This window comes from Falco cherrug, chromosome 8 (genome assembly GCF_023634085.1).
Source record: "Falco cherrug isolate bFalChe1 chromosome 8, bFalChe1.pri, whole genome shotgun sequence".
NCBI lineage: Eukaryota > Metazoa > Chordata > Aves > Falconiformes > Falconidae > Falco > Falco cherrug.
Genome location: NC_073704.1, coordinates 25,429,876 through 25,454,470, shown reverse-complemented (window position 1 = coordinate 25,454,470; position 24,595 = coordinate 25,429,876). Strand labels below are relative to the sequence as shown.

The 24,595-nt window shown below is 64.1% G+C and overlaps 2 protein-coding genes across 3 annotated transcripts; one reads left to right on the top strand and one right to left on the bottom strand.

The window, feature by feature from the left end:
• The first annotated feature begins 1,860 nt into the window (after positions 1-1,860).
• Positions 1,861-7,197, top strand: TMEM198 (transmembrane protein 198). Of its 2 annotated transcripts, none has more exons than XM_055718191.1 (5): positions 1,861-1,983; positions 3,960-4,210; positions 4,318-4,893; positions 5,129-5,319; positions 5,782-7,197. In XM_055718191.1, the coding sequence occupies exons 2-5, from the start codon at positions 4,021-4,023 to the stop codon at positions 5,926-5,928; spliced, it is 1,104 nt and encodes a 367-aa protein (XP_055574166.1). In that variant the 5' UTR covers positions 1,861-1,983; positions 3,960-4,020; the 3' UTR covers positions 5,929-7,197. The 2 variants fall into 2 exon arrangements, with proteins under 2 accessions (XP_055574166.1, XP_055574165.1); XM_055718190.1 differs by having other exon boundaries at positions 5,129-5,337.
• A 107-nt stretch (positions 7,198-7,304) lies between these two features.
• OBSL1 (obscurin like cytoskeletal adaptor 1) lies at positions 7,305-22,926 on the bottom strand. The gene is made up of 24 exons (XM_055718173.1): positions 21,614-22,926; positions 20,578-20,847; positions 20,111-20,371; positions 19,441-19,746; positions 19,043-19,318; positions 18,671-18,946; positions 18,263-18,535; positions 15,537-15,809; positions 14,535-14,807; positions 13,929-14,204; positions 13,430-13,705; positions 13,067-13,342; positions 12,516-12,797; positions 11,444-11,719; positions 11,036-11,311; positions 10,687-10,953; positions 10,259-10,528; positions 9,898-10,164; positions 9,347-9,613; positions 8,882-8,994; positions 8,565-8,718; positions 8,311-8,472; positions 8,035-8,139; positions 7,305-7,905 (listed from the first exon to the last, which is right to left on the bottom strand). The coding sequence occupies exons 1-24, from the start codon at positions 22,695-22,697 to the stop codon at positions 7,487-7,489; spliced, it is 6,978 nt and encodes a 2,325-aa protein (XP_055574148.1). The 5' UTR covers positions 22,698-22,926; the 3' UTR covers positions 7,305-7,486.
• Between the last annotated feature and the right edge of the window lie 1,669 nt (positions 22,927-24,595).

Below are 24,595 nucleotides of genomic sequence, written 5' to 3'. Positions count from 1 at the left end.
CAGCAGGGACCCTCATCCTGGGAGTCAAAATGGGACCGAAGAGGTGGGCCTTTCCAGCTGGCGGCCAGGTCACCGTCCCGCTATGAGCTGTGGTGCCAGCCACCATCCCACTGGCCACCGGCAGACAGCCCTCCGGCAGGCAGAGCTGGTGAAACTGGCTCAGGGCAGAACCTGCTGCACACACGGAGCCTCCGGTGCAGGATGGATCCAACCCAGAAGCTGCAAGGCCGGCAGCCCTATGTGGCTGCTCAGCGCCGGGCGCTACTGAATAAGGACGACAAGGACCCGTCCTTTCTGCCCATTCCCAGCCCATGGCTCTGCTTCCAGCAGTCCCACAGCTGTCAGGACTCTCAGATGCCCCTGGGTTTACTCTGGCTGGTGGGAAGCCCATCCCACCCTCCCCATGAAACACAGCCTGCCTGCCCCGGGGACTGCCGGCCGCCCACAGAGCACAGCAGGGCACTGAGGGCGGGCAGGAGCCTGCTTGGCTCCAGGGTCTCTTTCATATTCTGGAACAAAGCAGCCTGTTTTCACCAGGAAGTGGTTGGCAGCATCCCACCCCCCAGAGATACGGGACCATCATCCAAGCCCAGCTCATTTTCATAGGCCTTTTTCTCCTGAATAGGCCAAGAAAAGCAACAGGCAAAGGCAGTCACGTGGAAAGCAGTTTAATGAAGAACATATAAAAACTAGAAGCGGAGGGAATGCGATGGGACGAGGAGATGCCAGAAGGCAGAAAGATGCAGAAGTAAGAATGAGCACAGATTTTCATGGACAAAGGCCAAAAAGCAGGCACGATCATAAACAACCGGAGTCGCCTGTTTTCTGTACACAGAGGAACGTGTTAGGAAATAGATGTGTTTGATTTCCTTTACAGGTTGGAATATTTAACACTGGTCACCTTATACAAACCCGGATGATTTTGCATGAGTGATGAGAGGTTCATTCTGAAACGACCCTGCTGATCTCAACTTGCATTTAGGTAGAGGTGCAGGTTGGACAAAATCCTTAAGTTTTCAGAAGTAAAACTCTGAGCTCAGGAAAACCACACGGAGACAAAGCTGTTGGGGGCAGAGCGACCACCTCTGTAGGGTCAGCCTGGGCAGAGGCTACGTCCAGGCCCCCCTGCATGGCCCCAGGGGACCGCGCGGGGGAGGTGGCTGGTGGGCAGCAGTGCCGTTCCTCCGGCAGCCCCTTCGCAGCCCCCCACCAGCTGCAGCTCCTGCCTTTGTCTCCCTGGTGCTGGCGTGAGGCTGGGAAGGGGCTGCCAGGGGAACGGCTGCTGCTGCCAAGAGACTTATCCCTGCCAGGATTTCCCGGGGGGTCTCTGAGCGTCGCAGCCGGGAGGTGCCAGCTCCGGGGAGCTCTGCCTCCACAGAGCTCCGTGTCCTTCCGTCTGCCTGCCCCGCTTGCACCTCCCGGCCGCTCGCAGGGGGACCCGTGTGCACCTTTGCCCCCTCCGAACTCCGGTGCCGCAGCCCCTGCGGCACTGGCACAGGCCCCTTGCTCACTGCACACAGCCCCTGTGCCCGCCGCCCCCGGCGCTGGCAGCGGCCCCGCCGTGCACGGCGCTGCACGCACCTGGCACGAGGCTCCCCGCGGCGGTCACGCCCGCGCCCCCGCACTCCGGGCCCCGCCACCCCCGCAGGCCCCGCGCCTCGCACGCGGCCCTGTTCCGGCTCCGCGGCGCGCGCCCCACCACGCGAGCCCGCGCGCGGCCCGGGTCCGGGGCGCGCCACAGCGCACGTGCCGCCGCGCAGCCCGGCACCCCCGCCACACGCCCGCTCCCCCCCAGCCCCGACCCTCTCCCCGCCGAGGCCCCGCCCCCCGGCCGGCGCGGTGACGCGGCGCGGTGACGTCAGGCGGAGCTGTCCGCTCAGCACCGCGCGGCGGGCCGCGCCGCCAGCATGCGCGGGGGCCGGGGCCGGGGTCGGCAGCGCCGGGCGCCGCGGGGCCGCCGCCGCTGCGGGGCCGGGAACGCAGGTGGGAGCGGGCGGGGCGTGCCGGAGGCGGGGGGGAGGGCGGCACGTGGCGGGCCGGCGGGCGCGGGGCTCACCGGGTCCCTCGGGAAAGGGGTCGGGTACCGGGCTCCCGCCCCCCCCCCCCCCATCCCCCGGGCCCGGGGAGAAGAGCGCGGGGCCCGGGCCGAGCGCGCAGGGCCCGGCACAGCGCCCCCGGGCCCCCCGCCCCGAACAAAGAGAGGGGCGGAGCGGCCCCGCGCCCCGGCGGCCTTTGCGGCCCGTCGCTTAGCAACGCCGCGCCCGCCCCGCCGGCCCGGGGCCCGGCAGCCCGCCGGGGTGCGAGCGGGGCCGGCCGGGGGGCGGTGCGGTGCGGGGGAGCGCCGTGGCGGGGGCCGCTCCCCGAGCGCTGCCCCCGGGTCCCGCCGCGCCGTGCCTGCGGGGCGAGGAGCGGAGGGCAGGGGACCCGGGGCAGGCCGCGACGGCGGGGAGCCCGGGGCTGCGGGGAGGGCGGCAGCAGGTGGGCAAGTCCCGGCGCCAATGAGCAGGCGCTGGGCTCCCCTAGCAACAGTGCCCGCGCCAATGGGCGCCGGGCGCTGCCTGCAACGCTGCCTGCAACGCTGCCCGCAGCCTGCCCGCGACCCGCCGGGGAGCGGCTCTCCCGGGCAACCTCGCCCCACTGCCCCGGTACCGGCCTGCCGCGGGCCGAGGGGCAGAGCGCGGCCCCTCGCTGCGCTCCCCGTGCCCTGCCGTGCCCCATCCCCGCCCTCCCGGCGCGCCGGCCGGCGGAGCCCTGCTTCACCCCGCACGGCATCGGCCGGGCTCCGCGGTTAAAGTCCAATCCTGCTTGGCATCCCCCGCGGGGGCCCAGCGCTCGCTGCCCGCTCCCTGCCCGCCTGCTTCCCCGGGATTAGGCGCTGCGCTCGGCTCCCCGCGGGGATTTGCCCCGGCTGGTGCTGCCCTCCCCGGAGGGAGGGAGGCCGGCGGCGAGGGAAGAGGCGCTGGTGGAGCCCCGAGGTGCCGGGCGATAGGGAGCCATGTCTGCAGCCTCTGCCCTCTTGCCTGCACCTTCCCCGGGGCATCGGTTCTGGGAGCAGTCCTGAGCAGGCTGCTTTAACGCGGCACTTGGAAGGACTGGCACTGGCCCAGGGACGACCGGTGACAATAAACTAGTCCTAAACCAACTGAGCCTGGAAAGGGACCAAGGGAGCAAAGGGATGCTGGAACTGGCTCCAGGTGGGAGCAGGCAGACGGCGGCTGTAATTAGGTTTAAAGTGGAGCTGGATCAGTCTTTGCGGGGGATTATGACCCCTCCGTCTGAGTCAGCACTGCAGGGGGTCTGGCGACTGCCAATTTGGTATCCCAGCACACCCATGGCATTGCGGGTGAGCCCTTGGATGAGGGGCAGCACCAGCTGGGGCCAGTCCCCCTCCAGCCCCATGGGTCGGCGTGGGAGGGCTTGATCCGACGTGGAGGCCCACTTTGTTTTTACAAGGACACTAGGAGCTGGAGTGAGGATGAAAAATAGCCAGAAATATGATTAGAGGATTGGAGAAAATGCCTTGGAGTACAAGCTTAAGAGCTCAATCTGTTTAGCCTATAAAAATAGAAGACTGAGGGGTGACTTAATTACCGAGCATAATTACTTCACAGACAGAAAATACCAGGTAGTGGAAGTCTCCCTTTAATTGAGCAGGGAAAGGGTGCCGGAGAGCCAGGGGCAGGAAATTGAAGCCACAGACAAATTATAATGTGCTGCGTCCTGGCAGTGAAGCTCCCCAGGGGTGCAGGCGGGTTCTCTGGGGACAGTGTGTCCCTGCAGCCACCCATTGGGTGACGGGCTGTGCCCCCACAGGTGAAGCTGTTCCCCCATTCCCTTCCTTCCCACGCAGGAAGCGAGGGGACAGAGTGGGTTTTCTGGTGGCTGGGTGCCGAGCGGTGGGCTTCGCCATCAGGTGTGTGCCAGTGGTGCATCCATCCCCCTTCTCTCTGTCTCCCCAGCTGTGGCGGGTTCCAGGGTGCAGTTTTGCCGGCGAGCCATGGGGCAGGAGCGGAGATTTTGATGCCTCTCCCAGGAGTCCCCAGAGCCATGACTGCAACTGTGCAGACGCTGCGGTTCAAGCTGCTGCCGCATGAGCCAGGCCAGGAGTGGGGGCACAGCTGCCAGCAGGAAATCGAGCGTCGCTACCAGGTGGTGCCCTCGGTGGTGTGTGCCATGTGCTGCCTCTTTGGCATCATCTACTGCTTCTTCGGTGAGCCAGGCCAGCCTGACGGCTGGTGGGGCAAGCAGGGAGAAGGGCAGGGGGGAGCTGGAGGGGTGCTGGCCATCAAACCCCTGACTGCGGTGGTCTCTCTACAGGCTACCGCTGCTTCAAGGCCGTCATGTTCCTGACAGGGCTGATGTTTGGCTCCATCATCATCTTCATGCTGTGCTACAAGGAGCGGGTGCTGGACACACAGCTGAGCGTGGAGGCCTCAGTGGGCATCGGGCTGGGCATCGGTGTCCTGTGCGGGCTGGTCACCATGCTGGTGCGCAGTGTTGGCCTCTTCATGGTGGGGCTGCTCCTGGGGCTGCTGCTGGCAGTGGCCACGCTGGTGGTGATGGAGCAGTTCTACCACCCACCGACAGTGTGGATCCCCATTGCGCTGCTCCTAGGCGTGGGGATGCTCTTCGCCGTCCTCACCCTGCAGTGGCAGCGCTTCTTCACCACCCTCTCCACTGCTGTCTTCGGCAGCGCCGTCATGACCGTCACTGTTGACTACTTCATTGAGCTCTTCCTCCTGGTGCAGTACATCTATGAGCGCATCAAGGTGGCCCCTGCTCGCCCCGTGTGCTGGTACAGCTGGGTCATCCTGGGTGTCTGGCCGCTCCTCACCACGCTGGGAGTCCTGGTCCAGTGGAAGGTCACGGCCGAGGGCTACTCCCACACAGAAGGTATGTGGGGGCTGGGGGAGGTGGACGTGGCACAGGGTGAGTGCAGGAGCTGAGGGGTCTGGGGGCTGGAGTGGAGTTTCCCAACACCTGCTTTGCATGCACAGATAAGCGGTTTGGGACACTATGGGCACACAGCATACAAGGGGAGGCCTGGGTGTGTAGAGCTGGGTCTGGTTTGGGTGCCGAGCTGGTTTGGGTGCACTTCCTGGCACTCACAGGCCCCTCTACCCCACAGTGATCATCAGCCGGCAGCAGCGTCGTGTGCAGCTGATGCGCATCAAGCAGCGGGAGGACCGAAAGGAGAAGAAGAAGAAGCGGAGACCCCACCACCCACCGCCCCACCAGCACAAAGCCCACCCACCTGAGCCCGCCTACCGCCGCAAGCCCAACCCTGTGCGCCGCTTCGATGGGGACGTGCTCTCCCCCGTGAGTCCTGCACCCAGGGTAGAGATCTCCCCCAGCCTCTGCAGGCCTTCCTTCTCCATATGGGTGGACTGGGGTGCAGAGAAGGGAGAGGTGCCCAGGCACCAGCCGGCATCCAAGCTCCTCAAGGGACGAGGCTGGGGTATCCCAGGGACCAGGCAGCTCAAGAGGGGCTGAGCTGGCACGTGCCCACTGTGGAGCACTTCAGCCTTTGTGAGCAAATGTAAACTGGTGCCCAAAAGTGCTGCAGCTGCAGTAGAAACAGACAGTGGGCAAGGTGTAAAGCATGTGCCCAAGGGATGGGGCTGTGCACCCTGCTGTGGCCAGCCCCCAGAGGGCCTGAGTGCTGGGCTGAGTGGGATTGCACAGGGTTCTGGGGGGCTGCTGCAGAGCTTAGGGTGGAGTGGGATGGAGTGGGCCAGGAGCAGAGCCCCCCTCACTTTCTGTCTTCCCTCTCTCAAGCAGAGCTACATCCAGAGTTTTCGAGAGCGGCAAACAGGGCCATCCCTGAACAGCCTCATCGCCAGCTCCCACGCCGTGGTGGACCTGGACTATGACTGCAGCTCCACCGTGCCCCTCACCACGGGCTCTGGCCCCGCTGTGAGGGTATAAGCCAACCCAGTGACCTCGAGCGACACCAGCACCCCAGCCTGCTCTGACAGACCCCCTGGGACAAGTGGGGCTGTGCCCTTGACCCCAGACAACCAACTGCAGCTTGGGGCTGCAGATGGACACCCTTCCTGGGGACATGTGAGACTTGGCTGGGCAAGCCCTGGCTGTCCACGGGGCCCGGAGGTGCTGGGGGAGCCCTCCGGCAGGGACTCAGCCCAAGGACTGGGGACACCAGTACCCATGGACGTGTGGTGTGAGTGGCTCTGCTGGGGCGGGGAGTCCCTGAGCCCCTGCTGCTGAGCTTCCCTACGGCCTGGGCATGTTCGTCCTGCATCCCAACATTGCCCTCCCCATATTTGAGCCCCCCTTCCCTGAGTGCAGCTCCCTGCGCCTGTTCCCACCCCATCACACCCCCCAGCGACTCCCCAAGTGCCTGTGCCCCACATCCCTTCCTCAAAGAGCAGGTCCCACAGCCCTTGCCTCCCCAGGGACTTCCCTGAGCATGCGTGCCCTGTCCCACCCTGGCCCTGGGAGCAGCTCCCAGGCAGCGCTTCCCAAAACCTGCCTCCTCAGGAGGTCCCCCTGCTCTAGCCACCCTCCCTGCCTCCCAGAGTGGCTTGCCTCTCCCCACTTTTCCTGAGCTGGACCGGGGTGGTCCTGGGGCAGGGGCTGCCAGGGCCGAGTGGTTCCTGAGGTGATGCTGGCAAGTGGTGCCTGTCCAGCAGGAGCTGCACTGGTGGGGTGCACTGCACCCATCCCTCTCCAAAATGTTTTGATGGGAGACAGGACACTGGATCCAGCCTTTGGGCAGAGGCTGGGCTGCCTCAGGGATGCGGGGACCCCTGCAGCGTCAGAGGCCGTCGCTGTTTTGCTGGCGACTGGATTTTATAGTGGCTGGGGGGAGGGGGGCCCTGGTGTCAGGCTGAGCCTCCAACAGGGGCAGGGCAGGAGCCCCTGCCCAAAGCACCACTGTGGGCAGAGGCTACTGCCTTGTATATATTTCTCTTGCTGTGATTTGTATTAATTTATTACGGAGTGAGCCAGGACTTCCCCATGGCCAGGCAGGCAGGATGGTGTGAGACTGGACTGGGGTGTCCCCCTGTTTTGGGCCCCCCAGCCCAGCCTGGCCGGCCCCGCTGCCCCGGGAACTGCATGTTTCTGCCAGGCGCCCGTGTCCCTGCAGCGCCGTGCTGCTGTCCCCCTTTTCAGTCTCTTTTGTAAATGTGCCAAACGCTGCTGAGGCCATGGCCGCACAGTAAAGAGCCTTTCAGAGCCCGGTGTGTGGGGCTGGGGGATGTGCTGGGAGTGAGGGTGGGGGCCGAGGGCCAGGCTCCCCAGGGATGCTGGGTGCGATGCAGAGTGGTGCCACCACCCCTTCTTCTAACTGGAGCTTGGCTTGCTGGGGTGAAAGAAGCCATGTCGGGAAAAAATACTGTTTAATGCAGAGCCCTGCGGCTGGAGCAGACTGGGGATGGTGTCCCTGTATCTACATCCTGGGGGAAGCGTGACCCATCTCCCAGCAGCAGCATTCATCTGTGTCTGTGCAGCATGCTGGCTTCTAGCTCCCTGCGGGGACAATAGGAGTCAGGGAGAGCTGCAGCACCCCTGGAGCTGGTGGGGCGCCCAGAAGGGGTGTCCCAGACAAGGGGGGCACAGACCCCTGGTCCCACATCCAGCCTGCTCCCCCCACCCCAGTATTCGGACCCTCACCCTCCACAAGGAGCCGGGCGGTGGTGCGGTCATCGAAGGCATCACAGGTGTACGAGTCCTCGTCCTCGGGGCCCACGCAGTGGATGATGAGTGTGCGGTAGCAGTCCATAGCACAGATCTCATACTTGCCACTGGCAAAGATCTCGGTGTCTCCGCGGAGCCAGCGCACCCGGCCCCGGGCGTTGGACACGGTGCACTCCAGCGTCGCCTTGTGCCGTGCCAGCACCGTCTTGTCTCGCAGCGGCTTCACAATCCGGATGGGCAGCGCTGGTGGGCAGGGGGGTGGCCCGTGGGCATCGTGGAGTGAGCAAGCTCCCGTGGGGACCCCAGGGAGCTCAACCTGGTGCATCCCAGCCCCAGTGCTGGAGCCTGGGCAGCACTTGCACCCCGTGGTACCTTCCACCTGCAGGCTGGCCTCCGAGGCAGCTGTCCCTGCCACAAAGCGGATGAGTCCCTTGTCCTCCAGGCAGACACTGCACAGCAGCAGGAAGTGCCGAGTCCCTGGGGAGGGGGAGGCTGGCTCAAGCGGAAGGTGATGGGCACCCATGGCAGGCAGGGAAGCAGAACCCCCCCTGACCCCACCCCCAGCTTTTGTCCACACAAACTCCCTTTGCTTGAATTCGCACCCTCCCAGCCCCAAACAAGGTGTGGGGCTGCCTGCACCCCCCCCACCTTCTTGCCGTATCTTCACCGTGCTGGAGACCTTGATTTTCTCCCCGTCTCGGAACCACTCGCCCTTCACGTCCCCATGTGACATCTCGCAGGTGAAGACGGCATTGTCACCCTCCCGCACCTGGGCATCCTGTAGTTCCTGCACGATACAGACCTGGCGCTCTGCGGGCAAGGGGCAGGGTGCCAGGATGGCCAAGGGTGAGGGGGAGCAGGTTATGGGGGGGCACACGCCACCAGGAGCGGGGTGGCTGTACCTTGCACATGCAGCATGGCGGACGACTGGCAGTCACCCGCGTCGCAGGTGTAGGTGCCGGCGTCAGCCAGCTCGCAGCGGCTCAGCTGCAGGACGCGGCGCCGACCCGCTGAGTAGATGCGGCAGTTGGGCCCTGGCCGCAGCTCCTGCCCGTCCTGCCCGGGGAGAGTGTGCTCAGGGCTGCAAGCAGGCAGCGCTCTGCTGCTTTGTCCCCAGCTCCCTGCATGTAGCCCCCGCAGGGAGAGCAGCGGCCAGGGGGTGAAGCAAGGAGGAGGCCATGGCTGAGCAGCACTGGAGGGGATTGGGGTGAACCCTCACCTTGAACCACTTCACCTCCGCGCTGGGGCGAGACAGCTCACACTCAAAGCTGGCGACCCCTGTCTCTGGGACCCCCAGGTCCCGTGGGACCCTCACCATAGTGACTGGAGGCTCTGAGGTAGGAGAACACAAGGCAAGAAGGTTTGGTAGGGGAAAGACATGGGCTTGGGGCTGTGGGGATGGGGAGCTGTGCTGGGGGCACCTCAGCATGTGGTGAGGGTGGCACTTGCTGGGGCACTACCACGGGCACTCATGACTGGTGTCCCAGGTAACCCTGGACCCGGACCCTGGCTGGGAGTCTCCACTGCTCAGCTCACATCTTCTTCCATGGGGACAGGGAGACACCTGCCAGCATCTGCCCAGAGCAGCCCAGCTCAGCCCTGGCATCTACCTCGGGACCAAATGGCTGCAGGACCAGCAGTGCCGGTGCCATTTACCCTCCCAAGCCTGCTCCAGTGACTGTACCTCGCACAAGCAGGCAGGCGCTGCAGCGCAGGGTGTCAGTGGTGAAGGTGACAGTGCCAGAGTCCTCCAGCACCAGCCCCTCCAGTGTCAGGCTGTGCCCGCAGCCCTCAGCGGTGATCCGGCGTGTGCTGCTGGGCTTCACCCGGATGCCATCCCGTGTCCACACCCCATGCACGCCAGGGTGAGACAGCTCCAGGTGGAAGGTGGCTGTCTCCTTCTCAAAGGTCTCTATGTCTGCCAGTGGCGTCCGGATCGACACCTTCCGGGCTGCAAGGGACCTGTGTCTGTGAGTGGGTGCCTGCTCCACCGCAGAGCCCTGGCTCCCCTATCTATGCTTGTTGGAGCAATCCCCTAAATCCAGCCCTTTTTACCAGGCTCCTATCCCTGCCCATCCCTGACCCCCACAATCACCTCTCTGCTTGATGACCCCTTCCAGCCAAGTACCAGCTCTGCCCACACTCCCCCCTACAGCCTGCAGCATCGTTGCAGCAGGTGGATGCCATCCCCATCCCCACCTCCATCCCCATCCCCATCCCCATCATGGTACTCACGCTCCACGCAGAGCTTGGCCTGCGTGCGGTCGTGCAGGCTCTCGCAGCGGTAAGTGCCACGATCGGCAGGGCCAAGGCAGCGGATGGTGAGGGTGCGCCGGCACCCCAACTCTTGCAGCTGGTACTTGCTGCCCGACTGGAGGAGGACGCCCTGCTTCAGCCACTGCACCTCAGCGGCCTCGTGGCTCACCTCCACCTCCAGACATGCTTCCCCCTGCTCCTCCGCCACCACGTCCTGCAGCTTCCGCACGAAGAGCACCTGTGCCTCTGCACAGCCCATGCGCCAGGTCAGCAGCCAGCGCCAGGGCTGTGGCCTGGGCTCTGCCCCGGGCTGTGCCCCAGCCAGCTCCCTCCCTCTCACCTTGCACACTCAGCCGGGCCGTGCTCACCAGCCCCTCAGCGTTGGCTGTCACAGTGCCCGCGTCACCCAGCTGGCACTGCTGGAGAGTGAGGCTGTGGCACAACCCACTCCGTGTCACCAGCAGCCGCTCGTTGGTGGCCACTGGCTGGCCATTCAGCTGCCAGGTCACAGCCACGTCCTCAGGGGACACCAGGCACTTGAAGGTGGCGTCCTCCCCCTCTAGCACTGTCAGGCTCTGCAGCTCTGTGATGATCTCCACCACCCTGGGGACTACAGCCATGGTGTCGGGGCATGGCACTGGGGACTCCCTGTCCTGCAGGGCCACTGAGCATCCCCACAGCCACCTGCCATCACCATCCCTAGCTTCCTCACTGCCCCCACAGCACAAGGGTCCCCAGAGTGGTGGCCAAACCTTGGGCACAGCTCACCCTGCACTGTCAGCGTTGCCAGCGTCTGGTCGTCGTTGGACTCACAGCAGTACTCGCCAGCATCCTCAGGCTCCACGCAGCTCAGCACCAGCGAGCGCTCTCGCCCTTCTGCCATCATCTGCCAGCGGGGGCTGGGTGCCAGCTCCCGCCCATCCTTCCGCCACACCACGTCGCCCCGCGCCTTGCAGAGCTCGCACCACAGCACTGCCCGCTCACCCTGCCGTGCACGCACGTCCGACAGCCCACGCAGGAACTTCACCCGCAGCTCTGCATGGCCAAATGCCCTGCATCGGGATCTGCTGCCGCCCTGGGGCGGGGGGTCCCCGGGCACCCCCACCCCACTGCCCACCTCGGACGCTCACGTCGAACTGCATCTGGTCGTGGGGTGACAGGCAGGTGTAGACGCCGGCATCCTCCTTGGCCACGTTGTGGAGGACGAGGCTGTGCACGCGGCCGTCCCGCCGCAGCTCGCAGCGCTCGTCAGCCACCACGGCCTGCCGCGGGCCCAGCCAGGTGACATCTGCTCGCTCCGTTGAGGTGATGGTGGAGAGCACGACGCTGCCACCCTCCAGCACCAGCAGCTTCTCCCGCTCCTCACGTTTGTTCACGAACAGCACAGGCGCCTCTGCGCCAGGGGAGCATCGGGATCAGCCGTGCCCCAACCGGCACACCGCTGTGGGATGGGGGCAGGAAGTGTCCCGGTGCGGGGCAGGGGACTGCTCCTGCGGCATGGGCTGAGGGACACCTCCTGGCTCACCTTTCACATGCAGTGTGAAATGCACCTCGTCTTCACCGGCATCGCAGAGGAAGACGCCGCTGTCGCTCAGCTCTGCTTGCTTGATGGTGAGGCTGCGCGCAGGGCCCTCGCTGCACACCAGCAGCCGCCCACCGGAGCGCAGAGTCTGTCCGTCCTTCTGCCACTGCACCGCTGCCGTCTCCGGGAACAGCCGGGCCACCAGTGTCACGCTGTCCCCCTCCAGCACCTCCAGTGGGCTCTGCGCCTCCTCCTTGTTGACGATGTGCACGGGGCGGGCTGGGGGGAGCAGAGGACAAGGCAGGGTTCAGGAATGTCCCCACAGCACAGAGCGGTGCAGGGACAGGACTGCTGGAAGCGGAGAGGCAGCAATGCCCATAGTAAGTCACTGTGGGGTGGGAGGGCTGTGGGGCTGGTGGGGGTCACGGTGCATCCAGCTGCAGGATGCTGTGAGTAGCTGGGGGTTGTTGCTGGACTGGTTCGGGGTCACGGTGGAACCAGCCAGGAGTCCTGGTGGGGCATATGTGCAGGCTGGTGGGTCTGGCAGCTCAGGGTCCTTGTAGGGAAAGGGCCCCAGGCGGGGACAGCAGCAGAGCCCATTGCAGTGATGATGCATCCCTTCCTGCACAGGCAGCTCAGCTGCTGGGTTGGGGCCATTAGTTTTGGTGTATCCCTCATCCTGAGACCCTTGCTGGTAGCTGGGACACCTGCCTCCATGAAGCCCCCTCCCACCTTGCCCAGCTCTCCATCTCCAGCTGATAAGGGTCCCAGCTGAGCTCAGCCCTTGGCAGCAGAAGCAGGAGGAGTGGCGCCTGGGAGCTGGCCAAGGCTAAATTTAACCAGTCCTTGGCTGGGGGAGGCGAGAGGGACATGTCTCGCCACAATCTTGACATGTCCCTTTCTGACTAACGGCTCTTGTGGGGTTGGGAACAGGACTCCCACCCTCCTCTGCCATGCTGCCACCCTGGCCTCTGCCGTCAGTGGGGTCACAGAGGCATCCTCTCCTCTTGCCCAGAGCTATAGCACGATCCCATCATGCTGGGTGTCCCAGGGTGCTGAGCTCCTGCTGGCTCACCCGACACCTCCACGCTCATCACTGCACGGTCGCTGGCGGCGTCGCAGACATAGCACCCTGAGTCGCCAGGCTGCACTCCACAGATGGTGAGCTGCCGCAGCACCCCATGAGCCTCAGCCTGCACCCGCTCACCCAGCTGCACCTCCTGGCCATTCCGGAGCCAGCGCACGGTGGCATCGGGCCGGGAGAGCTCACAAGCCAGCACCAGGTCTTCTCCAGCCACCAGGCAGTAATGCTCTGTGGCACCCGTGCTGCTCACGATGGTCACCGGTGGCTCTGGGACTGGAGAGAGGGGCTGTCACCATGGGAGTGGCAGCCTGTGCCAGGTGCTGCAATGGCCAGATCCTGTCTGGACCTCCTCTGGCTGCAGCTGGGCAGCGCAGGAGTTTCCACAGAACCCCTACATAGGTGCAGCCCACTCCCTGTGTCCCCCCCACCAGCCTCCCCATGCTCGCTGCCGTCCAGCCCAGCCCCACACAAGCCTGGCAGCAGTCAGGGACCCACCTTGGTCCTTGCCCGACTGGCTGTCCCCTCCAGGACCTCCTGCTTACCTTCCACAGTGACAAAGAAGACGATGCTGTCATCGCCGGTGTCACAGAGATACTCCCCTGCATCCCTGCCTGTGGCACCCAGGATGACAAGGGAACGGCGTGCCCCGTCCTCCTCCAGCCGCACACACCCCGTGTCCTGCAGCTTCTCCCCATCCTTGTACCACTTCACCTCCCCATGGGCATATGAGAGGTGCACCTCCAGCACCATGTCCTCCATGGCCCGGCAATGCCGGTGGGTTGGCAGGATGTCCTTCTCCAGGATCCTGACCAGTGGGTCTGCAGCACCCAACACCAACAGAGTGGGGTTCTCTGGGGTCTGTGCACTCATCAGCCCCCACCACTCTCCCACAGCCTCTTATTCACCTGACACTTGGACAGTGAAGGTCACTGTATCATCGGCAGCAGTGCAGACATACTTTCCAGAGTGCTCGGCTTGGGCTGCGGGGATGAGCAGGCGGCGGTGGGCACCCTCCTCCTCCAGGACCAGGGTGCCCCCAGCCTCCAGCCTGATGCCCTCCTTGGTCCAGTGCACAGGCGCATCCGCGCGGGACAGCTCACAGCTCAGCGTCACAGTCTCCCCCGGGGACACGGTCACAACAGGGAGAGGTCTGTGGGGCTGCAGGATCTTCACCGGCGGCTCTGCAAAGACAGCGTGGCTGTGAAGCAAAGCAGTGCAGGGACAACACGGCCCAGGGGACACCTTTGCTGCCAGCTCCAGGAAAACACCCACGCTAGGTGGCCCAGGGGGTGGGCACCCACCATCTTTATCACCACGGAGGAGCCAGTACCGCTCACCCAAGCTGGGAAAGGCTCCACAACCAAGAGCCCTATCAGCACTTCTCTATTCCCAGTCCCTGCTGACCTGACACCTTGACATCGAAGGAGACAGCTTCATCCTTGCTCTCGCAGATGTACTCGCCCATGTCCTCCGCACTGCTCCTGGGGATGAAAAGGCAGCGCCAGGCCCCCTCTGCCAGCAGCACCAAGTTGTCAGTCTCATCCACCTCCAACCCATCCTTGAACCAGCGCACGGGAGCATCCGGCACGGAGAGCTTACACCGCAGCTCCACACGCCCTGGTGCCTGCACCAACAGCTCCACCGAGCGCTGCGGGGGGTCCAGGATCTTCACTGGTGACTCTGTCAGGGACGTGGAGGAAGGGTGTGAGAACTGCTCACCGCACCACTCCTGGCTCTGCTGTCCTTACTGTCATCTGCATCCCTGTGAGGCTGCACAGATGCTGCAGCCTCTCACCCCAGCACAAAGGGGCAGGAGCTGCTTGAGGGCAGGGGTGGTGGGCCCACAGTGCCAGCCCAGCGTGGCTGGAGGAGGGCACCCACCAGCCCTTGGGTGATGCAGCCACACCCCCTCCTCCACGATGCTGAGGGCAGGGAGCAGGGCTGGGGACCACATGGCACAGAGCTAGGGCAGCACTGCCCTTCCCGGGACATCCCTGCTCTGCCACCAACCTGCCACCAAGACATGGTAGGAGACAGACGCATCCCCGGTGTCACAGACGAACTCCCCTGCATCCTGCGGCCGGGCGCAGGGCAGCACCAGCCGGCACCGCAGCCCCTCCTGCTCCAGCACCAGGCTCTCGCCCGCCTCCACCTCCTCCCCATCCTTGTACCAGCGCACCAGGGCTGCCGGGCGGGACAGCTGGCACCACAGCTCCACGCGCTGCCCAGCCACGTAGGTGTGTGGGGCCTCCTCGTTGGAGCTGACGATCCTCACCGGTGCCTCTGCCAAGGGACACATGCGAGGGCTCAGCCACAGTGCTGGGTGAGCCCCACATGAGGATGAGCACCGCCCGGGCAGCTCACCGCTCACAGTCACCCTGAAGCTGGCAGCATTGTCCCCGTCATTGCAGGTGTACGTCCCCAAGTTGGACGGCGTGGCTGCGGGGATGTGCAGCCTCTCTGAGCATCTCTCTGAGCAGATGGCCAGGGCTTCGGTGGGGACCATGGCCTCGCCATCCTTCAGCCAGTGGACAGGGGCATTTGGGGGGGACACCTGGCATTCCAGCAGTACAGGCAGCTCTGGCAGGACTTCCTGGCGCTGCTGTGCCTCAGACTCCTGGGCAATGCAGACCTGCGGGGCTGAAAGGACCAAGACCCTGTGTCACTTGGCCTCCATCCTACCTGCCCTGTGGCCAGCAGTGGGGGGGTCATACCAGCCCTGCAGTGCTAGTAGCTGCGGGGGAGTATGAGGTGGCATGACTCATGGGCAGGCAGTGTGGCTGTGCCCTGCGGGCTGGAGGGGCAGCATGGCACAGGGCTCAGGGAGGAAACAAAGCAGCTGACCTGCCCCTGCCTGCATCCCCCTCCAGCCCAGAGGCCTGGGAAAGGAGCAGCTCATGAGGAGGCGAGGGGTAGCCGAGATGCTGCAGCCACTGGTGGGGCAGCAATACAGGCAGGGAGCCAGGGCAGAGGGAGAAGGAGAAGAGGACTGTAGCTGTGTGCTGCACCCACCTGTGATGGTGACAGTGTAGAAGACGGAGTCCCCGCCAGCATCGCAGACAAACTCCCCTGCATCCTGCGGCCGGGCGCAGGGCAGCACCAGCCGGCACCGCAGCCCCTCCTGCTCCAGCACCAGGCTCTCGCCCGCCTCCACCTCCTCCCCATCCTTGTACCAGCGCACCAGGGCTGCCGGGCGGGACAGCTGGCACCACAGCTCCACGCGCTGCCCAGCCACGTAGGTGTGTGGGGCCTCCTCATTGGAGCTGACGATCCTCACCGGTGCCTCTGCCGGGGATAACACGGGGCTCAGCCAGCATGTAAAGACCAGCTTGTTGGCTTTAAGGCTGGAAGGCACCACCTCATCTCCATCCCGCAGAGCACAAGTGGCTGTGCTGTCCTACTTGGGGCTCCTTCTTCTAACCCGTCACACCCGGGAGAAGCACTCAGCTTCCAGCTGGCTGTAAATTGCTGCTGTGCCCTTGCCCCAGTGGTACTTGCCCTGCTCTGTCCCAGGATGGAGCTGAGGGATGTGGAGGTTGGATGTGGGTAGGCAAGCACCTCACTAGAAAGCCCCAGCATTGCTAATTGCCATCTGTGGTGCCAGCAGCCGCCCCTGTGGCTGCCCTGTTGGGGGTACCAACCCCTCTGCCTGTCTCTCCATTTTGGAGGCCACCAAGTCCCAGCTGATGCTTCTGCCTTGTCTCAGCCTTGGCTGACACTGCGGTGCAGGCGTCTGGTTTGCTTGGGGCTGGCAGCCCCATTCCTCGGGCTAGCTGGGACCCAGGACCCCATGCCAGATTGCAGTGCTCACTCTAAATGCCACCGTTAATGGGTTACACTCGAAATGTGTGCCACTGCTTACGTCTCCCCGCTGACTTGAGTCAGATCTTTAAAGGCAGAGAGGCTCTCAGTACAAGCTTTAGGTGACCAGCCCTCCTTTCTCCTGGGAGAAATCCAGGATGTAGCCCCCACCTGCAGCAGCCAACGCCACCTGCCCAGCCATGTGCATTGCAGAGGGCTGTAGGTGGCCTGGAGTCTGCCGTGGGTGCTCAGCCAGCCTGAACCTCCAGGCGGGCACAGGGCACAGGCAGCACCAGAGCATGCCGGCAGCCAAGCAGTGGCCTGCCCTTCCCACGGCCCACAGCTCCCCCATGCTGGGTGTCCGGGCTGCAAACTTCCCAGACAACTTCCAGCCACGATGCCCAGGCTCAGCAGCCCACCGCAGCCCCGCAGCGCGCAGGAGTGGCGCGGCGCCGGTTTGCAGCATTCAACCTGCACCACACTGAGCCTGCATCCGCCTGGCTCCCTGATCAAACGCGCGGTGGCTGCCTGCCTCCCTGGGCCTGCTAAAAGCAATCAGGCTGCTGAAGTGCAGCTGGAGATGTTGAACGGCACCGAAGTGAGGAGGGGGCGATGTGCCAGCCCTCAGCGGGCAGCAGCGCTCTGGCCTCAGCCCCACCACCAGCTCTGAGGGATCCCCAGCGCTGTGCAGCTGCTGCTGGAAAACCCAGAGGCACGTGGGGATGGCTGGGCTTGAGGCAGGCGGACTCCGTGCCACAGCAGCCCCTGGGGGTGGGGGATAGCTGGGATGCCTCGGGGAAACCCAAGCGTGCCACACCAGTGCTGACTGCAGCGGCCAGCCCAGCAGTCATGCCAGAGAGGTGGCACCCTGAGCCTCCTGACATCCACACCCAGCCCTGCTGATGACACCGATGACCAAATCCTGATCAAACCAAGCCAGCCTGTCTAAGACCCTTCTGCTAAAGTGATGCAAAGCTGCTCAGCTGAAAGGCAGAGCTTCAGCAGATGGTGTTTGCCTCTCCCGCCCTAGGGGAGCTGAGCTCTCCATGCCCTGCACACCCACAGAGCAGACAGTGCCTCCTGCCTCTGCCCAAAGCCCACTGGACATTTTGCCTTTATCACACTAAACCTCCTCCCTTCTTCACCCTCCCACCAGTCACCACTTCACTGACTCTTACAGCACCTCTTATCACTCATCCCATTTTCACTCCTACATCCTCTGCCATCAACCTTGGCCCTTTTCCATGTATTAACACCGTGGAGAGGCTTTACCACTGCGGTCACAGAGCCTTTTAACTGGGCTTTAGCTCTGCCCCCAGTCACCTTCCTGTGGTTGTGGGATTGTGGGTTTTGGGGCCAGCAAGGGGAAGTCTTTCACTTGTTTTCAACTTTCATTATTCTCTGCCAGCCAGTAATGCCAGCAGCAGCTCCACAGCCAGGGCAGCTGCTGTGGGACCCCTGCTCACGTCCAGCAAAAAACACCCAATTGTCAGTATCCAGGCAACTGCTAATTTTCAGGTCAGCAATTAACACTGTTGGTCAAAGTGATGTCCGACCATGAGTCATCCCACACCAGGTGCCGGGCCCACTATTTTTAGGACCTTGGAGGAGGGCTTGGTTACTGGCCATGGCAAAGGTCCAGCAAACACCCTGGCGTGGAGGTCCTGGGTGCCCTTGGGTGCTTGAGCAGTTCAGATTGGCAGAGCAAGCTGTCCCTTTTGCCTGTCAGTCTGGGTGGTTTTAAGCACCAGAGCTGCCACAAAGACCCTGACCAACCGACCGACCTGTTGGTGAGGATCTGGCAAGAGCATCTCTGATGGACATCCCCAGAGCAGCAAACGATGGCAACACTGACAATGACACATGCTTTGGCACCCTCCACCACAAAAGAAAGCCCCCCAAGATGTGACTCTGCTAGCCCCTTGTATTATACCCACCTGTGATGGTGACAGTGTAGAAGACGGAGTCCCCGCCAGCATCGCAGACAAACTCCCCTGCATCCTGCGGCCGGGCGCAGGGCAGCACCAGCCGGCACCGCAGCCCCTCCTGCTCCAGCACCAGGCTCTCGCCCGCCTCCACCTCCTCCCCATCCTTGTACCAGCGCACCAGGGCTGCCGGGCGGGACAGCTGGCACCACAGCTCCACGCGCTGCCCAGCCACGTAGGTGTGTGGGGCCTCCTCGTTGGAGCTGACGATCCTCACCGGTGCCTCTGCCGGGGATAACACGGGGCTCACCATGGGCACCCGACTGACAGCAGCTTTCAGCCCCATCATGAGGACAAGAGAGGGGCAGGAGCACTGTCAGGAGGTGGGGTCCAGACTCCCGCACATGGTCTCCAGCTCACCAGTCACGGTCACCACAAAGCTCACAGCATCATCCCCAGCATCACAGGTGTACACGCCCGTGTCCGAGGGACCCGCTGAGCGGAGGAGCAGCCTCCGCACACAGCCTTCTTTCTGCACTGCAATAACATCATCCAGGGGCACAGCCTCGCCGTCCTTCATCCAGACGACAGGGGCACTTGAGGGTGACACCTGACACTCTAGCAGCACAGGCATCCCAGTCGGCACCTCCCGGAGCCGCTCAGCCTCAGGCACTGGGGCAATGTGGACCTGCGGGGCTGAGAGACATTGTGGAGGGGTGAGAAGCACACTCCAGCATGAGAGCCCCTGCTGCTCTTCTCCTGGCACGATCCCAGGGTGAGCGCACTGCTCACCTTGCACATGCAGTGTGGCTGAGTCCCGCAGGCTGCCAGACACGAAGGTGACCTGCGCCCCGCTGTCGGCCAGCCGTGCTCCTCGGATCAGCAGTAAGTGCTCTGTCCCACGGTGCTGCACACTGCACCGACCACCCGCCTCCTCCTTGCCCAGCCTGGCTCCATCAAGGAACCAGGTGCCGTGCACTGTGGCTGACAGCTCCAGAGAGAACCGTGCGTCCTCGCCATCCTGCACCCGCACATCCTGCAGACCCCTCTCCAGGCGAGCTGCTGGAGCTGGAGCACAGCCGCACTCAGCCCTGGTGGCACCAGCCAGCAGCATGCCATGGCACGACATCCCAGCTGGCCCCTGGGAAGAGCCAGCTCCCAGGTGGGTGTCCCTGGCTTAGCACCCTTACCAAGATGCACGGAGCCAGGGAACTCCACAGGGCTGCTCCTGCCGTGCTCGTTGGCGGAACAGATGCGGAAGCAGTAGTTGGCCTCGCGAGGCACACTGTCACCCAGCACCCGCACGTGTCCAGGCAGGTCAGTGGCAAGGCACTGCACCCACTCACCCCCTGCCACCTCCCGCCGCTCCAGCAGGTAGCGACTGGGGGGACGGAGGTGGGCATCGGGCGCAGGGCACCAGGTCAGAAGGGCTGTATTGCTCTCCACCACACTCATCTCGACTGCCACCGGTGCACTTGGAGGGTCATGCTTCACACCTGCAAGTCACAGCCCATGTTGCCTGCTTGGGGACAGCAGCAAGGCTCCCAGTGGGGAGGCAGAAGGGCTGAGTGGGGCTACACAGCCTGTTTCTCTGGGGATCCTCTCTCTGATGGAGAGGATGGAGAGGATGGTCTTATTCCTGTGTAGCACAGTGCTAGTTACAGGGGTTGTTGAGTGCCAGCAAGGCTGCGGCACTGGGGCACTGCTAAAAGCACCTTTCCCCAAAAAGCCATCACAGCATCACATCAACAGCATAGTGGGTGCCCATCTCATCTCTCCCCTGTGTCACCCCCCCACCCCCCCACACACACACACCCGTGAATGGGCAAGATGGAGGATGCGGGGCCCTCCAAGCCTTACACTTGACCCGGAGCTGGGAGGATGTCCGTGACTCCCCGACAGTGAAGGAGATGATGCCCGCATCCTGGCGGGTGACGTGCACCAGCACCAGGAGGTGTGTCCTGCCGAAGCTCTTGAGCACGGTGCGGGGTGACGCCCGTAGCTGCAGCCCGTCCTGGCTCCAGCAGGTCCCCTCTGCTGCCTCCCGCGTCTCCACACAGAAAACTGCGTTCTCCCCCTCCATCACATCCAGCTTCCGTGGCAGTCGCTTGGCTATCACCCCTACAGGAAGAGATGCATGAAGGCCAGGGAGGGATGCTGGGGAGCAGGGTGGGCTCTCTGGCAAGAGGCAGAGGAGGATGTTGAGGAGGGGCAGCAGCAGACCCCACGGCCAGATGGTGGGAAGGCAGATGCAGGGCACAGTGGGGAGCCTGGCAAGGAAGGGGATAAGAAGGTAAAGCCACACCAGCTAAAATCCTGACTCCCACCTCGGACAGAGACCTCGGCGATGCTGCGCCCCTTGTCCTTCATCTGGCAGAGGTAGATGCCATCGTCATCAGTGCAGGCATCACGGATGGTCAGGCGCCGCACCACGCCTTGCTCCTCCATCACATACTTGTGGCTGGGCTGCAGTTCCCTGTCCTCCAGGTACCAGGCAGTGGGGATGGTCTCCAGCGGCACCTGGCACTCCAGCACGGCATCCTCCCGCTCTGCCACCTCCACATCTGCCAGCTGCACCTGGAATCGTAGCCGGTGCTCTGCCAGCAGGAGAGATGGGTGCTGAGGGCACAGGGGGTACAGCACCCTCCGGCAGCCCTTTGCTCAGGGTGTTCCCAGCTCACAGAGTGCCAAGCCCTTGGCCCTTCTCTGCCCCTCTCCTCTTCGGTGTGTGTGGGATGGATGCTGCACTTAGAAGCATATTGCCCAGAGTGGGGGGAACCAGGGCATAGGCTGGGGAGACCCAGCCATGCCCCAGCATCTCAGCAGGGAGTTTTGGGTGATGCGAGAGCATGCATGCCAACATGCTGCAGCAGGCATCTCAGTGGAGGGGAGCAGTGGGGTGCAGGCAGGGTATGCACAAGCTGTTGGGTCACCCCAGTGGTGAGTGTCCCCAGCTGGCGGGCCAGCTCTGGAGGACAGGGCTGCCCATCAGTGCAGACACTTGGAGCCATGCCCTGCATGGCTGCCCACCAAAACCACTCAGCATTTCCAGGGGAATATGTCACCAAGGCACTGTCCCCTCTCTCCACTCATGGCTGGACACCCGCAGCCCTGCAGAGATGCCACCTCTCTGTTCGCAAGGGGCGAGCGGCACAGAGGGGGACACAGGTCCCTGAGGAAGCCCAGCATCCCCTGCTTCCAGCCCACAGCTCTGTCTGGTGGAGCCGCGGGTGACCCCAACTGCGCAGGGCAGGAGGGAGCCAAGGGATGCTGGGCTTATACACAGATGCATCCCTGCCAGATGGAACGCCCTGGACCACCCCAGCACCTGGCCACCCCCGGCAGTACTTGGGCAGTGCCTACCTTTCACCTGGAGCTGCACTGCGCTGAGGGTCTGGCCAGCGGTGTTGGATGCTGTGCAGACATACAGCCCCTGGTCCTGGGGTTTGCAGTACAGCACCTTGAGGATGAAGTAGCCCTCCCGGTCCTCGTAGATGAGGTGCCTGCGGCCAGGTGCAAGGGGCTCACCATCCTTCTGCCAGACAATCTCTGGCTTGGGCTTGCCGGTAACGTAGCAGCGAAACTTGGCGTGCTTCCCCGCGCTCACCGTGAACGCCTTGGCTCCCGGTACCCTGGATGGCACCGTGCCATTGGGCACCCAGGTCTCTGGTTCGGCGTGCCGTCCCGCTGCATGCCGCCGCTGCCGCTGCTGCCGCTCCACCAGCAGCTCTGGGCCATCAGCAGGAGAGCCATTGGGGAGACTGTCTGGCAGCACCCGGGATTCAACCAGGAGCACAGCAGCAGCCAGGGCCTCCCGGGAGCCACTGCGTGCCCGGCACACATACACCCCCCCATCCGGGGGCCGGGCACCAAACAGCTTCAGAAAGTGCCAGTCGTCTGGCTCCTGCCCCACTGCGAAGTGGCTGCTCTCGAAGAGGTCGGAGAGCTTGTGCCCGTCCTTCTCCCACTCCAGCACTGGACAAGGCTGCCCAGACACCCTGCAGGCGAACATCACGTCTTCCCCCCGGCACACCCGTGTGGACAAGGGGGCGACGAGAAAGGTAGGTGCTTCATTGCTTGAGCATTCCTCCTCCTCTTGGGGCTCCCCCACCTCCACCTTGAGTGTGGCAGCTGCGTAGGTCTCACCAACACTGTTCTTGGCCTTGCAGATGTAGAGCCCGCTGTCCTGGGGGGTGACGTGGGACACCAGCAGGCTGTACAGATCACCCTTGGTTTCCACATGGAAGCGGCCCGAGGGTTCAATTGGGATCTTGTCCTTCTCCCAGAGGATGCTTGGCCGGGGGTCACCCGTGATCTGGCAGCTCAGGACTGCATCGGTGCCGCTTCGCACCGTGAAGGCACGTGGGTAGGCCAGGAACCTGGGGGCTCCCCCAAACCCCTCCATCACCACCTCCAGTGGGTGATCATCAGCAGCTGTGGGGATCATCAGCCTGGGGGATGCAAAGACCACTAGGGTGGGGGCTCAGTCTTCTGCAAAGGGACCGGTGTGGAGCACCACCAGGAGGGACCTGTGTCTGGAGGAAAGCGCCCAGCATGGAACCCACACTGCAGGAGCATCACCCACACCCCGAGCACCCCAGCCCCACAGGATATGCTCCCGTCTCAGCCCGAATAGCCCATTTTCCAGCCCAGTGGCAACAGAAGAGGTGACAAAACGCGGCTCTTTGCACCTCGAAGGGCCGGGGCACCCACAGCCTGCCCCCGGCTCACAGAGGGGACCCCAGATCTAGGGGTGGGGGACCCCTGCCCAGACAGGCAGCGCAGGCAGCTGCTCGCAGGGCTCTGGATGCTGGGGCCGGGGGAGGCTGGACAGCCCCGGCCCGCCCCCTCCCCACCCGCGGGGCATTCCTGCAGTATCGGGTGATGGCAGAGCTGCATTCCTGCAGCATCTGGGCTGGCTCAGCAGGCAGGTGCTGATACGGGGCTGCCGCGGGCGGGAGGCACCCGGCCGGACCCGGGCGCTTCCTCCCCGGGCTCGGAGGGGCACGGACCCCCCTGAGCCCGGTGGGGACCCCGCAGAGCCGTGCGCTGGGGCCAAGTGGGGCTCCCCCGGGAGCAGGTCTCCCCTCCAAAGCGTGGTCCCACAGGCAGGATCCAGCGCTTGGGTATTGAAAGCCACAGCTGGAAATAATCAGCCCCAGGGGGTAGGGGAAGGCTGGTGAGATGGGTCCCGCTTTCGGAGGGCACTGTCTCCATCCCCAGCGCTGTGGGAAGTCGTGCCCGCTTGTCACAGGTGGGAGAGGCATCGTGGCCAGGGCTGGGGCAGAGGCATCTCTGCCTCCCTCAGACAGGGGGAAGAGAAATGAAAATACCTCCTGAAGGAGCCAGAGGGACCGTGGGAGAGGGCTGGTCCCCAGGGAGTGGCAGGGCCCAGGGCCCATCCTCTCCTGCCAGTCCCCTACCCCCAGGCCAATGCATCTATTCAGAGCCACCTCCCCAGCCACGGTCCCCTGACCCCCAGGCTGCCCCATGGCAGCTCCTGCAGGCATACACAGCCCTGATGGCTTGGCCGCCCCACTGCCCCCTTCCCCAATCACTCTGCCCCATGCAGCCCTACAGCCCCGTCCCCTACCCCACACACACACACCTCGCTCTGCCGCCTCTTCCCCGTGTCTCCCAGTGCCAGCACCCAACTCCTGCTGCTTCCCCCCGCTCTGCTCCCGGGTGTCAGGACGCAGGGACCAAACGTTACAAATGCCTGCAGCTGCTGTCCCCAAAAATACCCTCTGATGACACGCTGGGTTGATAAGACTGAGCCTGCTCCATTCAGTGCCTCGCTGGGGCAGGGCTGGCCTACCACCTATGTATAGCAGCCCCACTGGAGCCACCCAGCCTAGAGCGAGCAGGCAGCGCCCCACCTCCGGAGATCTGGGGTGCCACAAACCCAGATGTGCCTTGGTGCTAGCTGAGCCAGTGGCAGGAGGCAATGCACTGTGTGGGGTGCACAGCACGGGGGGCATGGCATGGGGTGGGGTGCGCTGTTCGGCGTGCATGGCCTGGGGTGCATGGCATGGGACACAAGGCTGCGGTGAGATGGGACATGCCAGGCAGGACATGCTGCACAGGGTGGGATGTGGCACGCTGGATGCTGCATGAGATGCCAGGCTGCAGAGGATGGGGTGTGCCATACAGGCCGTGCTATGTGGGATGCCAGCAGGAGGAGCAGGAGGGGTGCTGAGGCTGCCCAGCATCCCGCGGGGCAGGCAGGGCTGCTGGATGGGGGGTGCCTGGCCCTGTCCCCACAGGCAGCAGTGGGAGGAAGGGCAGGACACGCTGGGTTCCCTTGCAACCTGCACACCTCCTGCAGCTCCCACCCCAGGAGCC